Below are 16,094 nucleotides of genomic sequence, written 5' to 3'. Positions count from 1 at the left end.
AGCGGGAGTGAGACACTAGCCCTGTTTGAGTACTCTCAGAATGCATCCTTCCTTCCTCCTCCTTCTTCTTCTTCTTTGAAAGAGCCTAATCACTGATCTGGTGTCTGTTAATAGGTGAAAGCTAAGTAGTAGAATCCTTTACTTTCCCCTATCCAGCCATGTTGAATCAGTGATAGTAAGCCAGGGTGGTATTTCCTATTGATTTAGTGCACACCGTAGCGGTTTGCAGCAAAACAAGCACATTTCTTTATGGGACAAGTTGAGTTAATGAATATAACCCAGGTAAAGTATGAACCAAGACAGAGCAAGGGCATCAGAGCGTGTTATTGGCCTTGGATAATGACTTACTCTCCTGACTCCTCTCTAATCCATAGTGAGACAAAGGTTACTGCAGGTCATTCTCCCCCTGGCAGACAGCAGCATCGATCACAGAGCTTCTACCTCATCCTTATCAAGGGAGGAAGAAGGTGCCCCGAGAGTAGACGCTGATCTTGGGTCATTTGGGCATTTCCCCCATTAAGGTTAAGTTTAGGATTGGGGAGATGATCCGTAGCTAGGGGAAACGTCACCCAGGTAGGAGCCTTATCAGGCATTAATGTATTTTACAAACTTGAATAAAGGCCTATTAGCTACTAATCAAATCAAATGTTATTTATCCCATGCACCGAATAAAACAGGTGTTGACTTGACCTAATACCAAGCTACTGCTGAAAGTAAACAACGTTTTTGTTTGGGAAACAAACATCAATGTGGTAAGATGGTCCGCTAAATGACGTAAATGTAAACAAACATGTCGCACACTAGGAGATGTGACGCTATGGTCAACTGATAAGGGTGGACTTTGTACTTCCTTGCCAACCGGGTTGGGTAGCTAGCTATATCACTCTGCACATTGTCCTCTGACAACAAAACAAACGTTGCAACATACAGTAGTGCTGCCATGCATAGCCTTCGCCCCACTGGGCTCGTCATCATGTTTAAAGTTAGTAAAATACAGTTGGGTAATAACAGTAATAAGAGGTATTGTTTGCGCTAGTCTGTATACCTTTCTATATCATGAAATTGATATCTAAGTAGCTAAAACAGTGACTTTCAGATCAATCAACAAATGAATAACCGTTCTTCCGGCCTACCAACCGTTGCCAGCCAACTACTGTACAGGCCAGCTGTATAAGAGAAAGGCTATAGCCATACACATAGCTAGAACTGATATTGTCTATGGCTGTAGAAAACTAGACTGGTGCCAGTCTGTTTCTGCTCCATTGCCAACTCCTCAAGGAATTGGCATGTTTAGCTTGACAATAACAATGCAATTCCTCAGGCAAACGCACAAACCGATTTGGGACCAGGCTAATTGTTAGCTAGCAGCAAGTCAGCAACTGCACTGTACCAAGCTATTTCCAATATTTTTTAAAAATATTTTTTTCCCCCGTAAGCTTTATTTAACTAGGAAAGTCAGTTAAGAACAAATTCTTATTTACAATGACGGCCTTTTTATTTACTTTTTATTTTATTTCACCAGGTAGGCTAGTTGAGAACAAGTTCTCATTTACAACTGCGACCTGGCCAAAATAAAGCAAAACAGTTCGACACATACAACAACAGCGTTACACATGGAATAAACAAACACACAATCAATAATACATTAGAAAAAATTATATATACAGTCAGTGCAAATGAGGTAAGATAAGGGAGGTAAGGCAATAAATAGGCCATAGTGGCGAAGTAATTACAATACAGCAATTAAACACTGGAATGGTAGATGTGCAGAAGATGAATGTGCAAGTAGAGATACTGGGGTGCAAAGGAGAACCGGGGAACAGTGGGATAACTGCCTTGTTCAGAGGCCGAACGGCAGATGTTCACCTTGTTAGCTCAGGGATTCGATCCAACAACCTTACCACTAGGCTACCACCTGCCGCCCCAATATCCATACATCATAGTGACAGCTAAGGTTACGTAACATCCTACCGAAACCACATTTAGCAAACCATGTGCACAGAAACTTAAGTCTAGCTGAGATCATTCCGTTCGTACTGGCTGTTTGTCGACACTGGCAGGCTGTGAGCACATTCACAGCCCCTCTCTCAGAAAGGTAGCAACTGAAACAGTATAGCTAGCTAGTAGGTACTATAGTTCTCTGACTTTAGGAGCATTTGTGATTGAAATCACAAAATAATCACATTAGTAGACACTTTTGTTTGGCCAGGCAGCACTCAAATTCATGTTTACAAAGTAGCAAAAATACCTAGTTAGCCAGTTTGTGCTGAAGCTGGATGTAACGATGTGCCGTTATATCTAGCTCAGTGGTTATAATCAACAGTTGATCAACCAAAACGTTACATTGTTGGTAGAGCTACGCTAAGAGTTAGTTACTAGCCTAGCTAACGTTACCTAGTTACTTCAATTACTGAGGTTACTATGCACACAACAGACCACCGAAAATGATATAAACCCTTTTCGCAGCTAGGCAACGTTGTACATGTAGCTAATATAACGAGGTAGCTGGATAGTAGGCGTAGCTACACGACTTACCACCCATCACACCACACCCGGACAGAGCGTTTCCTCTTCTCTGGGCTGCAAGCCAAGTCTCCCTGCGTAGCACCGCTCTCTATCCCCTGCTCATTCGATGTGTGGTGACCGTTCTTGATCATGTTGATAAAATAATATTAAAACTCTGAGCTAAAACCACACAAGAATAAAAGAATGCCGTCAAAGTAAAGTTAAAAGGACGGGTCGTGCGATCTCATTCCCCGGTTTAATGTAAGAATGAACCCGCCGGTTGGACAACGCCTCCTTTTGCGTGGAAATCGCGTCATGATCGAACCATGACTACTCCTAGGTAGCGGCCATGCTGGGTTGCGTAAAAACTCATATCACGTGATTACGGAAACCCGCACAACGTAGATTTTGGGTGTGTTCGTGAATTCAATCTCGAGTGCCAGGGTGCGCTCAGGGCGTTCTTAAACACAAAGCGTTTCGCAGAGTAGGGTTGATCCGAGCGTTTAGACTCCACAACGGCAGTCAAGCGCCCAAGCTAACTGGCTAGCTTCCAGACACAAATGAGAGAACACCTCACTCTGACCATTTTACTCGCCCTAGCAGAGCTGGTTAGGCTGTTTTATCCTGATGGTTGGTGATTGTAACTGTGCTGCTGGCAACAATTTAATTACCCTTTTTTGCCGACGTTTATTGACACCAGCCATATTCAACGGGTGTTGAGCTTTAGTAAATTCATCAGTTATTCTGCGCTCTGGCAAAACTCAGACGAGAGTGCTCTGAAATAGAGTAAATAGCCAGAGCGAATTTACGAACGCATCCTATACATTTCCGATAAATCTACGCGATTCGTGTGTAAACAAAGTACCAGAACACTTTCCTGACAACCAATTTGTTTGAGACACAAAAAAATACAGCATGCAAAGTTTCAATAGATTCAGTGGAACTTTAAATTATAGTAACAGTACAAAAACAGTCAAGGGGTGGACAATGTATACTTCACAGTAGCCCAAAGGCCTGCAAATGGCGATATTGAGTCGTTTTACTCATATCAAATCAAACGTTATTGGGCCAATACAACAGGTGTAGACTACAGTGAAATGCTTATCCCCGCTATACACTAATATCCCCATGGACCGATTCGTAGATAAAACATTCTCCATTCAGGCTGCGAAGTTGTAGATTTCCTCCATATAAACGGGGAAGTTTACCTAAAATCCCAAACTTCCTAAGTGATTCCATACATTGAAATTAGTTAGGTGGAATGTGCCTTCTCCCTCTCTCTCCCTGTTGTTGCAGTCGGCCACATGCAATAATAATATAAAATAATCGCAATTGTTTTAGGTGGAAAGTACACATTTCCTGATTTAAAACATATAGTATTTTTGATTAAAATTGCTAATCTGGCCAGACCCTTTAAATAAATGTAGTAATTTGTCCACAATTCACGGTTTTCTCAATTGCTGACAATGGAGCCGCGCACAAAGACACGTCACATGACTCATTTGAGCAGCTCTCCAGTTCTACACTGTAGGGCACAGGTGTCAAACTCATTCCACGGGGGGCCGAGTGTCTGCGGGTTTTCGCTCCTCCCTTGTACTTGATTGATGAATTAACATCACTAATTAGTTAGGAACTCCCCACACCTGGTTGTCTAGGGCTTTATTGAAAGGAAAAACCAAAAACCTGCAGACACTAGGCCCTCCGTGGAATGAGTTTGACACCCCTGCGAGAGGAGAACTCCACCTAACTAGTTTCAATGTATGGAATCACGTGGGAAATGTGGGCTTTTAGCTTAACTTCCCCTTTAACTTGATTTAATGGCGAGAAGGCAGAATAAAAAAACAACAGGGAAACTGTGTGTACTTTCTGAAACACCATTTTCCACCACCATAGTTGGAATAGTGGTGAGATTTTAATGGGTGTAGGGTTAGTTGGTATAGTGGTGAGGTTTAATGGGTGTAGGGTTAGTTGGTATAGTGGTGAGATTTTAATGGGTGTAGGGTTAGTTGGTATAGTGGTGAGGTTTTAATGGGTGTAGGGTTAGTTGGTATAGAGGTGAGGTTTTAATGGGTGTAGGGTTAGTTAGTATAGTGGTGAGGTTTTAATGGGTGTAGGGTTAGTTGGTATAGTGGTGAGGTTTTAATGGGTGTATGGTTAGTTGGTATAGTGGTGAGATTTTAATGGGTGTAGGGTTAGTTGGTATAGTGGTGAGGTTTAATGGGTGTAGGGTTAGTTGGTATAGTGGTGAGGTTTTAATGGGTGTAGGGTTAGTTGGTATAGTGGTGAGGTTTTAATGGGTGTAGGGTTAGTTGGTATAGTGGTGAGGTTTTAATGGGTGTAGGGTTAGTTGGTATAGTGGTGAGGTTTTAATGGGTGTAGGGTTAGTTGGTATAGTGGTGAGGTTTTAATGGGTGTAGGGTTAGTTGGTATAGTGGTGAGGTTTTAATGGGTGTAGGGTTAGTTGGTATAGTGGTGAGGTTTTAATGGGTGTAGGGTTAGTTGGTATAGTGGTGAGGTTTAATGGGTGTAGGGTTAGTTGGTATAGTGGTGAGGTTTTAATGGGTGTAGGGTTAGTTGGTATAGTGGTGAGGTTTTAATGGGTGTAGGGTTAGTTGGTATAGTGGTGAGGTTTTAATGGGTGTAGGGTTAGTTGGTATAGTGGTGAGGTTTTAATGGGTGTAGAGTTAGTTGGTATAGTGGTGAGGTTTTAATGGGTGTAGGGTTAGTTGGTATAGTGGTGAGGTTTTAATGGGTGTAGGGTTAGTTGGTATAGTGGTGAGGTTTTAATGGGTGTAGGGTTAGTTGGTATAGTGGTGAGGTTTTAATGGGTGTAGGGTTAGCTGCTAGTCCCCCCCACCCACCACCATCTCAAGTCTCTCTTTTTGTATCAATGTGTCACGGGAGTACAGTAGGTTGTGGTGTATGCACCTCAGTTGGATGCAATCAGCCAATACAATTAAAAAAGAACAGACTGCTGCAACATGATTGGCTAAACGCAATACATAACATCAAGGACTAGCATTAACTACTCTACGATAGAGGAAAATGGTGTTTCATAAATAAAGTATGCATATTTTCTAAATGTTTTCCCTCCTCACCATTAAATCCAGTTAAGGAGGAAATTGACACCTTTGCAGCCTGAATGGAGAATGTTTAATGTACGAACCGGTCCACGGGGGACACGGCTGCATACATTTCCTTTGGACGGCAAGATGAAACTACTCAATATCGCCATCTGCTGGCCTTTGGACTGACTTCACAGTAACTCTGAAACAAAAGGGTTATACATATTGCAAAGTAGAGACTTGCCACAAGGCTTCATAGTGTAAAACTGCAGCATTGCAATGATGGTAGTAATCATGATCACTCAGTGCTCATCCTTGCCTTTCTAGGTGTATGGAGAAGTTGCTCCTAAACACTGATCCTGGGTCATTCCTGGCCTCCGTGTGAAGTGTGAATTTATTTCATCTGTAGCCTAATAAACTGCATGGTTTCCCAATGAGTCTTAGTGAGAGGACCACACAACATGTCATCGCGTGACTAAGTTTACTTTGATATGACTGCTATTATATCAATATTTGTGCATAAAAGCGTTTCCACTGACATTTCTTGCGTAGTTAATTTTACAGACACAAAAAGATCCCACCTTGTCTAGGTTGGATAGAAACCTGGTTTATGAAAACAAATAATGTTTTTTTTAAGTGTTTACATAGTGGCGTAGCCAGTCCACAAGGTGGCGCAGGGCCTCTTCTATTATTTGGGGAGAACACCGATGTATAGCACCAAGAAAACACAACATTTAACACTGAGATTCCATCCCAAATATACCCCCTTCAGCATGTAGTGCTCTACTTTAGACCAGGACCCATAGACAATAGGTTGCCATTTGGGACATACCCTAAATTCCCACTTCCATTATTGTAAAACCAAATGCCTGACAATAACACCATCCAATGACAGATACTAATGCCATGAATGTGCTGTACTGTAATAGGATGGCATCGACGACGGAAAACCTGAGGAAAGTTAGTAAGGTGCTGTGCATGTAACAAACACAAAACACCACTCCTATGAAACTACATAAAAGCACCATTCAATTGAAAAACCAAACTCTGTATTAGGTGGGTTATAATCTTTCTAGAAGTTACACAGGGTTGACAGAAGGACCTAAATGCTGCATCGTGTCACTTTACCAAGTCTTTCTTCATATTAAACATCTGATTAATCTAATTCTCCATGTGTTCTGTATTAAAGGGTACTTTATTAAATATAACAGAGATTTAAAATTGAATATTGGTGCACAATTTCGAAAGAAAAAATATCAAAGGGACACAAAGGCATTCATTTCGTGGAACAACCCATCTGTTTATGGACCCATATTTGCAAAACCTAACTATTCAATGTCTTTGTTTCACAGGGGACAGACCTAATCGTTGCTCTCTAAGTGGGAGGGGCTTATCATCTGGGAGCCTCAACAACATCATGATTCTGACAAGACAGAGAAGAGTCTATCCAGATCAGGACACCTCAAGAAACACCAGCAGAGAGGTATAGGGAAGAAACCTCACCACTGCTGCTCTGACTGTGGGAAGAATTTTACTAAACAGAGGGATTTACACCAGAGAGAAACCGTACCACTGCTCTCAGTGTGGGAAGGGTTTCGCTGCATCTAAAACCTTAAAATCTCATCAGAGAAATCATATAAATGCTTCAAACAATCAGGAGCCCTGACTACACACCAACGCATACACACAGGAGAGAAGCCATATAGCTGTGATCAGTGTGCGAAGAGCTTCAGTCATTCAGGAGCCCTGACTACACACCAACGCATACACACAGGAGAGAAGCCGTATAGCTGTGATCAGTGTGGGAAGAGCTTCAGTCATTCAGGAGCCCTGACTACACACCAACGCATACACACAGGAGAGAAGCCGTATAGCTGTGATCAGTGTGGGAAGAGTTTTGCTCAAGATTTCACTCTGACTAAACACCAGCTCACATACACTGGAGAGAAACCTTACTCCTGTCTATGTGGAAAGAGCTTTGCTCATTCAGGGTCACTGATAAAACACCAGAAAGCACAAACATGTTTTCTTTCATCTCCCTCCTCTCTGGCACTGGTTTCAGATCCCTAAATAAAGTTTCAATAGAAAACATCTTGTGAAGAGTCATCCATCTCCCATTCTCTAACAGTTTATGTCTGATTACCATGGTAACCTGTGTCGCATAATATGCAGCTCTGGATCCATATGTATCAAGCGTCTTGGAGTAGGAGTGTTGTGTGTGTGTGGTGGGGAGGAGGTGTTCAGAGCTGTATCTTATTTAACTCCTATTATCCATTAAATAACTGTATAATGTTGAATAATGTTTCAACAATACTAGGTGTGTATTGTTAAGTTCTGAACAAACAGAGTAAAAACTCAGACAATTAGAAAAAGCTCAAATCAACTTTATTCACCCACTGGGTCATACAGCTGCAAAGACAAAGACGTGATTATAGAAGCACATATATTTATACCTTCCTACTAGGCGAGGTGTCAACTTGTTGCACATCTAGACAGCCAATAAAACTCTGTAGCTAGGCAGGAACTTAATTGGTTCCTCACTGGTGTAGTCATGGCCCTGCCTGATGCTTGAACCTTCGTGGGCGTATTAAAATCTATAATAATAATTAAAAAAATGTTTTACAAGGAGCATAGACCTCTTGTATTATTTGTTTGCCCCTAAAAGATTGTTGTGGAAATTCACCAGTAAGGAGTCAAACTCAATGTAACTCAAACACAAGATAGAGGGAGAGGAGATGCCGTGTACAATTCAAGGCTATCTTCAAACATAACATTTTCCGTCACAAGATGTTCACATATTTATTGTAAATCCCTTGACCAGGTTTTAGTGTAACTAATGGGACATATGGAAGTACAGAAGCCACAGGCCTATTAGTGTGGTCAAATGTTGTTGCAATGATTTAAATATGGATATCTTTCAACTTTCCTAATTGTATATTAAGTGTGCTCCAGAAAGATGTTCACACATTTTTATTGTGAAGCGAATGATGTGTTGGTTGTTAGGGAGAGGCATCATGGGGCAGGAAGCCAGCTCTGCCCATCAGCACTTATAGGTCATGTCAACCACAGACCTCACCACTCTTCTGTTTTCTCACGGCCAGTAAGGTCTCCCCTACCAAACTTCTCTCTCTTCACTCTGGAAATTAGCATTCTACTTTTTACGCAGAACGAATGCTTGCATGTAAATGTCATAGTAAAACATACATCTGGAATGTGGTTTCATGTTTTTTGTTTTGTTTACATTGCTGATTGCATATTCATTTTTTTGATTTCATTTTTTGTGTTTAGTATTATGTAGAAGAGACCAGGATATGTTGTTGGCCTGGGTCCCAATACTCAGTGTTATAGTCCTGGTCCTGAGAATAGAGACCAGGATATGTTGTTGGCCTGGGTCCCAATACTCAGTGTTATAGTCCTGGTCCTGAGAATAGAGACCAGGATATGTTGTTACCCTGTGTCCCAATACTCGGTGTTGTAGTCCTGGTCCTGAGAATAGAGACCAGGATATGTTGTTGGTCTGGGTCCCAACACTCAATGTTATAGTCCTGGTCCTGAGAATAGAGACCAGGATATGTTGTTACCCTGTGTCCCAATACTCGGTGTTGTAGTCCTGGTCCTGAGAATAGAGACCAGGATATGTTGTTGGTCTGGGTCCCAACACTCAATGTTGTAGTCCTGGTCCTGAGAATAGAGACCAGGATATGTTGTTGGCCTGGGTCCCAACACTCAGTGTTGTAGTCCTGGTCCTGAGAATAGAGACCAGGATATGTTGTTGGTCTGGGTCCCAACACTCAATGTTATAGTCCTGGTCCTGAGAATAAAACAGGTTTAAAACAACAACAGAGAAACACGTGTCTTACAGTGCTACACATCTGTTATAATAAGTGTTGTTTACTGCTTAATTGAAGTATCAGGTGTAGTTTTTCACCAGTTATAAAGTGTGTTTGTTGTCTCTATGTTTCTAGGCTGCAGGGAGGGAGATGCAACAACAGCCCTGAGAACATCTGGACTCAAATGAAACACGGTTCCAAGTTGCTGCCAGGTACAAGTAGACGATAGCAGAAAACAGTATTCTTAGTGAAAGGGGTGTTGTTGAACATTTTCTTGACTTTACTCGACTTTTATAGATTGGTGAAATATTATCCAAGAACATTCTGAAGTAAGTTTTACCGTACATGAGATGTGAGACGCTATGTTGTCATAAAGTAATTGAGCTTAGATATTTAAATAGCTGTTTGATTGCTCTGGTCTATGGTTACATCAGTTGCAACATCGAGACTGGAATTCTCTTGCGGCCGGAAACCCCTCAAACCTTATCTGAACACCGTGACAACATATTAACTGCGCTGTAGCCTACACATGTATTTTCTTTAGTAAGAAACAATAGCTTCCACGATGAATCCGGTAAGTCTGGTTTCCTTTAAACAGTGTAGGTCTGCTGTGTTGTATAAAATGTCTAGGACTAGTTTTCATCATATTTGATCCTCCACATTGCTGTGTTCAGTTTAAACGGCTGGACAAAAAACATGACGGTAAAACTTGTTGGGATTGTTTTTTCCTTCGGCAAAGTAGCGTACTACTTTATCATGCGTAGGAATCTACGCCTATTACTTAAGCATCTCTCCTTCCTCCCAAAGTGTACACTTGTTCACCTCCACTTACTTGAAGGTCAGATTATTCATTATATGAAAAAAAGATACATATTTGCGACTGTATCTAACGATGTTCAACTCAGTATGCTTATCAAACTCAATTCCTGTACCCCTTTCTCCCTCATACAGTATCAGTCTCTCTCTTTCCCGATCATACTTCCCACACTGTATCAGTACATTCTCCACTGTCTCTGTTTCCTGGCAGTAATCACATCTTCCTGTTGAATGATTTCCTATCACATTTAATAACTTATTCAGCTGGCTGTGTCCTACTCTTAGCCTTGTAAGGATAGCCTCCTCTCTTCTGTCCATTCCTACCATCCTCCCCTACTTTACTCTGTACCTGGAATAGGGGCAGCAGGTAACCTAGCAGTTTATAGCGTTGGGCCAGTAACCCGAGCCGACTAGGTGAAAAATCTGTCTGTGCCTCTGAGCAACTTAACTCTAAATGTTTGTGTAAGTCGCTCTGATAAGAGTTTCTGCTAAATGACTAAAATGTAAACAATGAATAGATGGCTGCCCTTATTGTCACTGTTCCACTGCTCCTGCCATCTCTGCACCACCACTGCCCATATCATTCCCTTAGCCTCTGCTTTTCTCATTGGCACCTCCACCTCCTGTCTCCTAAGGGTCTGTTTAGCTAGTACATCTACTTCCTCATTCCCTTCCACCCCCACATGGGCCGGGACCCAAGCAAAGCTTATATGGACATCCATCACCCGGGCATAGAGCAGGCCTTGTCTGCTATGTGAGCTAAATGACTGCAGACTCATCAACACAGCACACGAGTCAGAACATATAGCTACTCTGTCTGGCTTGACTTCCTCCACCCACTGCAAGGCCAACAGTACGACCATCAGCTCTGCCATGTACATAGCCAGGTGGTCTGTGATACGTCTCCTGACAGCCATCCCACTTTCCTGTTCAACAAAGGCTGATCCAGTCTGACCTGTCCTTGGGTCTTTTGATCCATCTGTATATATGGGTAAAAAATACTGATTTACAGTTTCCAGTCGCCTTTTAAAGAACTTGCATGGATCAACCCCCTCCCTGTCTTTCCATAATCTCTCCAACACTTGTAAATCAACTACTGGAGGTGGAAGTAGCCATGGTGGACTCACAGGGATAGGTACCGTGGGGCTAAAGTCCCTGACATACATACCCATCTGCCTCGCCTGCTTATCACCCACCCATCCAAAGCTTTTATTCTGTCCATGTTCATGCTCCCAACTTTTCTGTAGCACCCCTTTTGTGGGGTGAGACAAATTAACTGTAAATTAACCCAATAATGAATTGCCAGCGATTGTCTTCTAATATGTAATGAAAAGAAGTGTCTTCACAAATGGCAGGCAGTCGTTATCACAGCCACAAAGTAAAACATTTATATCGTAGAAATTCATGGAAACAAAAATGTGCTTTTTTGAGTTTAAGGTTAGGATCAGGCATAAGGTTAGCAGTGTGGTTAAGGTTAGGTTTAATATTACATTTTAAGACGATAAATTGTTTAAATAGGCGTGTTTTTTTTTAAATCGATCAAGTTTATGTATTTATTGCCCGTTTTATATCAGCCGATGTCACAAAGTTCCCTGTACAGAAACCCAGCCTAAAACTCCCAAAAGCAAGCAATGCAGATGTAGAAGCACGGTGGCTAGGAAAAACTCCATAGAAAGGCAGGAACCTAGGAAGAAACCTAGAGAGGAACCAGGCTCTGAGGGGTGGCCAGTCCTCTTCTGGGTGTGCCGGGTGGAGAATATAAGAGTACATGGCCATTAAGGCCAGATTGTTCCTCAAGATGTTCAAACGTTCATAGATTACCAGCGGGGTCAAATAATAAAGTTCATGACTTTGTGGCTATGGTAACTAATGTCGACCTGGCACTAGTGGTTTTTTTCTCTCAAAGTTGCTGACATGTCACGTGTCCTACTTTTATCAGTACACTCGTAACAACTTAATCATTACGAAACGTATATTCGATCAAATAAGCCACAAGTCGCCTCTTCCTCTCTGTTTTGAAAGGAAATTACTGGTATACTAAATATGGTGGAAACTCTGACTAGCCCATGCCTCCACCAACCCAATACTATTCGATTAGTGGGAAGTAGTGAACGATTGAACATTTGAGGAAAAAGGAGATATTCTAGGGATGTTCCCAAATCCATCAGAGGTGTAGACTAAAATAATACAATATTTGGTTTAATGATAAACTGTTTGATATTTCTTGCGGCCAACAGGACAAAGCTAGCACGTTCCCCTCCACCCTCCCGGAGTCCCCGGGTCAAACGCCTCCTGGTACCGCTTTACTGCTGGTTCTGGTCGACTGCAGGAAAGCACCGGGGCAGAGTGGAACTGAGAGAGGAGGAGGAGAAGAGAAGGAAGATGGAGATTTGATTTCATTAAGTAAGAACCATGTTGTGTCGATTAGACTACAGTCTGCTTCTGAAACGATAGCGGAGGTGCATAAAGATGGCGGCCCGCAGGTACTTACCACAACTTCCTGGTTTTCCTACGTTCACTGTTTTTCACATTGCTCGCTTTCTCTTTTTTTTTTTGGTATGGTCATTAGCACAGTAAACATGATCTCAATTTTAGTTTCAAGACGCTGGCAATTTGAAAACTCGTCAAAGTAGATTGTGTTGATTTATTGGAACATTGAACAATGTCGAGCACCGTAGTTTCAAAACGGGATAGTTCTAAAACAATGACGTCATATCAGAATTCTGCCATCTTTATGCGCTTTAGTCATTAATTGATTCGTGATATAGTGATGAAAATATCTGGGTAGTTCCGCCCATTTTTAAAAGTGTAACTTGGTCCAAAATATATATTTCACCTAATGTTAACATTCTGTCATAAAGAGCACATGTTCAACTTAATAAAAACATGTTTTCCCATCTCAAGACATTTTGAATACAAATATTACTATACAAAGTGCCTATGTGCCAAATAAAGTGACATGGTTGAATGTAACAGGGGACCAGTGAAAACAACAAAACCACTGGATTACATGTGTAAAATAGTCCTTTAAATCAGCCATAAAACCGCTTGTGACAGGGGGAATGGAAGCTAGTTTTGTGCAACAGGGTGAATGGAAGCTAGTTTTGTGCAACAGGGAGCGGCAATTGAATGCAATCTTCACAACAACAAAAACATTTCTAGCATGTAAAAGGGTTGACTTCCTCAGTTCTCCACCACAAAAACATTTCTAGCATGTAAAAGGGTTGACTTCCTCAGTTCTCCACCACAAAACATTTCTAGCATGTAAAAGGGTTGACTTCCTCAGTTCTCCACCACAAAACAGCAGTAAATTGACAAAAAGAGTAGAACCAGCTCACCAGCTTTTACTCTGATTTGACTATTAGATGTTCAATGTTTCTTTTGGATTTTTATTTTTTATAGTTTCACCATATTAAAACGAGAGTTGGGTTTATGTAACAGGGTTGACCTTAAAATGAGGGACAGATGAGTTTTCACATACAAACTTTATATGTTTGAATTCTGAATCAAATACGCTTCTCAAAAATATGTTTATTTTGATTAGCAATTTTCTGCATTTATTAAAGTCCCGTCAGGTACCCTGATATCAGATGTCCATGCTATTCAATATCTTTGTTTCACAGGGTACAGCCCAAACCGTTGCTCTCTCAGTGGGAGGGGCTTATCATCTGGGGAGTCTAAACAACAATTGGATGCTGACAAGACGTCTCTCCAGAAGAGTCTCTCCAGATCAGAACGTCTCAATAGCTGTGATCAGTGTGGGAAGAGCTTCAAACAATCACGACACCTGACTACACACCAACGAATGCACACAGGAGAGAAGCCTTATAGCTGTGATCAGTGTGGGAAGAGATTTGCTGTATCAGGAATCCTGACTACACACCAGCGCATACACACTGGAGAGAAGCCTTATAGCTGTGATCAGTGTGGGAAGAGATTTGCTGTATCAGGAATCCTGACTACACACCAACGAATACACACTGGAGAGAAGCCTTATAGCTGTGATCAGTGTGGGAAGAGCTTCAAACAATCACGACACCTGACTATACACCAACGCATACACACAGGAGAGAAGCCTTATAGCTGTGATCAGTGTGGGAAGAGATTTGCTGTATCAGGAGACCTGACTACACACCAGCGCATACACACTGGAGAGAAGCCTTATAGCTGTGATCAGTGTGGGAAGAGCTTCAATCAGTCAGGAGCCCTGACTATACACCAACGCATACACACAGGAGAGAAGCTTTATAGGTGTGATCAGTGTGGGAAGAGTTTCAGGACGTCAGGACACCTGACTACACACCAACGCATACACACAGGAGAGAAGCCTTACCACTGTGATCAGTGTGGGAAGAGCTTCAATCAATCAGGGACCCTGACTACACACCAACGCATACACACAGGAGAGAAGCCTTACCACTGTGATCAGTGTGGGAAGAGCTTAAGGAATTCAGGACACCTGACTATACACCAACGTATGCACACAGGAGAGAAGCCATATAGCTGTGATCAGTGTGGGAAGAGTTTTGCTCGAGATTTCAACCTGACTAAACACCATTTCACACACACTGGAGAGAAACCTTACTCTTGTCTATGTGGAAAGAGCTTTGCTCATTCAGAGTCACTGAAAAAACACCAGAAAGCCCTTTCCTCTCCGGCACCGGTTCCAGATCCCTAAATAAAGGTTCAATAGAAACACCTTGTGAAGAGTCATCCATCTCCCATTCTCTAACAGTTTAAGTTTGATTACCATGGTAACCTGTGTAGCATAATATGCAGCTCTGGATCCATATGTATCAAGTGTCTTGGAGTAGGAGTGTTGTGTGTGTGTGGTGGGGAGGAGGTGTTCAGAGCTGTATCTTATTTAACTCCTATTATCCATTAATAACTGTATAATGTTGAATAATGTTTCAACAATACTAGGTGTGTATTGTTAAGTTCTGAACAAACAGTAAAAACTCAGACAATTAGAAAAAGCTCAAATCACTTTATTCACCCACCGGGTTATACAGCTGCAAAGACAAAGACATGATTATAGAAGCACATAGTTTTATACCTTCCTACTAGGCCGGGTGTCAACTTGTTGCACATCTAGACAGCCAATAAAACTCTGTTGCTAGGCAGGAACTGAATTGGTTCCTCACTGGTGTAGTCATGGCCCTGCCTGATGCTCGAACCTTCGTGGAAGTATATGTGTGTGAAATAGGACTGTTTATTTTCACTTCATCTGGCCTGACCTCGGGACGGATTCCTCGTTCGTCCCTAATCCACGGCTGTTTTACTTTATCAGTGACTGAGACCAGACTGTTGCCCTTTGCCTCCCTCCTTAGGAGCTGTGATATTTAACAATAACATGTTTTGACAGAGTGTAAACTTTCTGCACTCCCCCTTGTCTCACTCAGTAACTTTCCATACACTTAGTTCTTATCCACCCTCCATTGACCCCAACATATACATTCCTTCTACCTGCAAAGTAATCAATAAGTTCCAGTCTGGTAACATGAATAGTTAGATTTCAAGCTAGAATCCAACAGTATTCATGTATTCAATAGATCAATAAATTAAATCCATTATCTGCAAAACAATGTCTACTTATCACATGAATTATATGTTTTTAAAATCTATAATAATAATACTTTTACAAGGAGCATAGACCTCTTGTATAATTTGTTTGCTCCTAAAAGATTGTTGTGGAAATTCACCAGTAAGGACTCAAACTCAATGTAAATGAATCAATCTTTATTATCAGGACCGGAGAGGTTCACAAACTCAACCCAAGCTTGATGACAACTCTGACAAGGGCGTTCCCTCTCAGTCCTTATATACTGCTACACGAACAAGTCATATAAGCATGATTTACATCATTCATTATTAGCAT

At 41.7% G+C, this 16,094-nt stretch overlaps 2 protein-coding genes and 2 long non-coding RNA genes across 5 annotated transcripts in view; 2 read left to right on the top strand and 2 right to left on the bottom strand.

Moving 5' to 3' along the window:
- Window positions 1-2,844, bottom strand: part of LOC120018948 (ethanolamine-phosphate cytidylyltransferase-like) — a 31,685-nt gene extending 28,841 nt beyond the window's left edge. The window contains exon 1 of the mRNA XM_038962162.1: window positions 2,536-2,844. Within this exon, the coding sequence (XP_038818090.1) occupies window positions 2,536-2,657 (122 nt within the window). The 5' untranslated portion in view covers window positions 2,658-2,844. The remainder of the gene's footprint in view (window positions 1-2,535) is intronic.
- LOC120019320 lies at window positions 292-7,916 on the top strand. The gene is made up of 2 exons (XR_005472323.1): window positions 292-573; window positions 6,923-7,916. It is a non-coding gene; the product is annotated as an uncharacterized LOC120019320 (long non-coding RNA).
- A 1,932-nt stretch (window positions 7,917-9,848) lies between these two features.
- Window positions 9,849-15,084, top strand: LOC120018900 (zinc finger protein 180-like). 2 transcript variants are annotated; one of them, XM_038962123.1, is made up of 3 exons: window positions 9,849-9,974; window positions 12,454-12,619; window positions 13,840-15,084. In XM_038962123.1, exons 1-3 carry the CDS (start codon window positions 9,966-9,968, stop codon window positions 14,892-14,894), a joined length of 1,230 nt encoding a protein of 409 aa, XP_038818051.1. In that variant the 5' UTR covers window positions 9,849-9,965; the 3' UTR covers window positions 14,895-15,084. The 2 variants fall into 2 exon arrangements, 1 of the variants encoding a protein (XP_038818051.1); XR_005472275.1 differs by lacking the exons at window positions 9,849-9,974; window positions 13,840-15,084 and adding an exon at window positions 9,981-11,207 and having other exon boundaries at window positions 12,454-13,028.
- On the bottom strand, window positions 12,400-12,951 carry LOC120019263. Its single transcript, XR_005472315.1, has 2 exons — window positions 12,708-12,951; window positions 12,400-12,568 (listed from the first exon to the last, which is right to left on the bottom strand). It is a non-coding gene; the product is annotated as an uncharacterized LOC120019263 (long non-coding RNA).
- Window positions 15,085-16,094: the final 1,010 nt, after the last annotated feature.

The sequence above is a fragment of the Salvelinus namaycush genome, chromosome 2 (genome assembly GCF_016432855.1).
Source record: "Salvelinus namaycush isolate Seneca chromosome 2, SaNama_1.0, whole genome shotgun sequence".
Lineage (NCBI taxonomy): Eukaryota > Metazoa > Chordata > Actinopteri > Salmoniformes > Salmonidae > Salvelinus > Salvelinus namaycush.
This window is presented reverse-complemented; position numbering and strand designations above follow the sequence as displayed.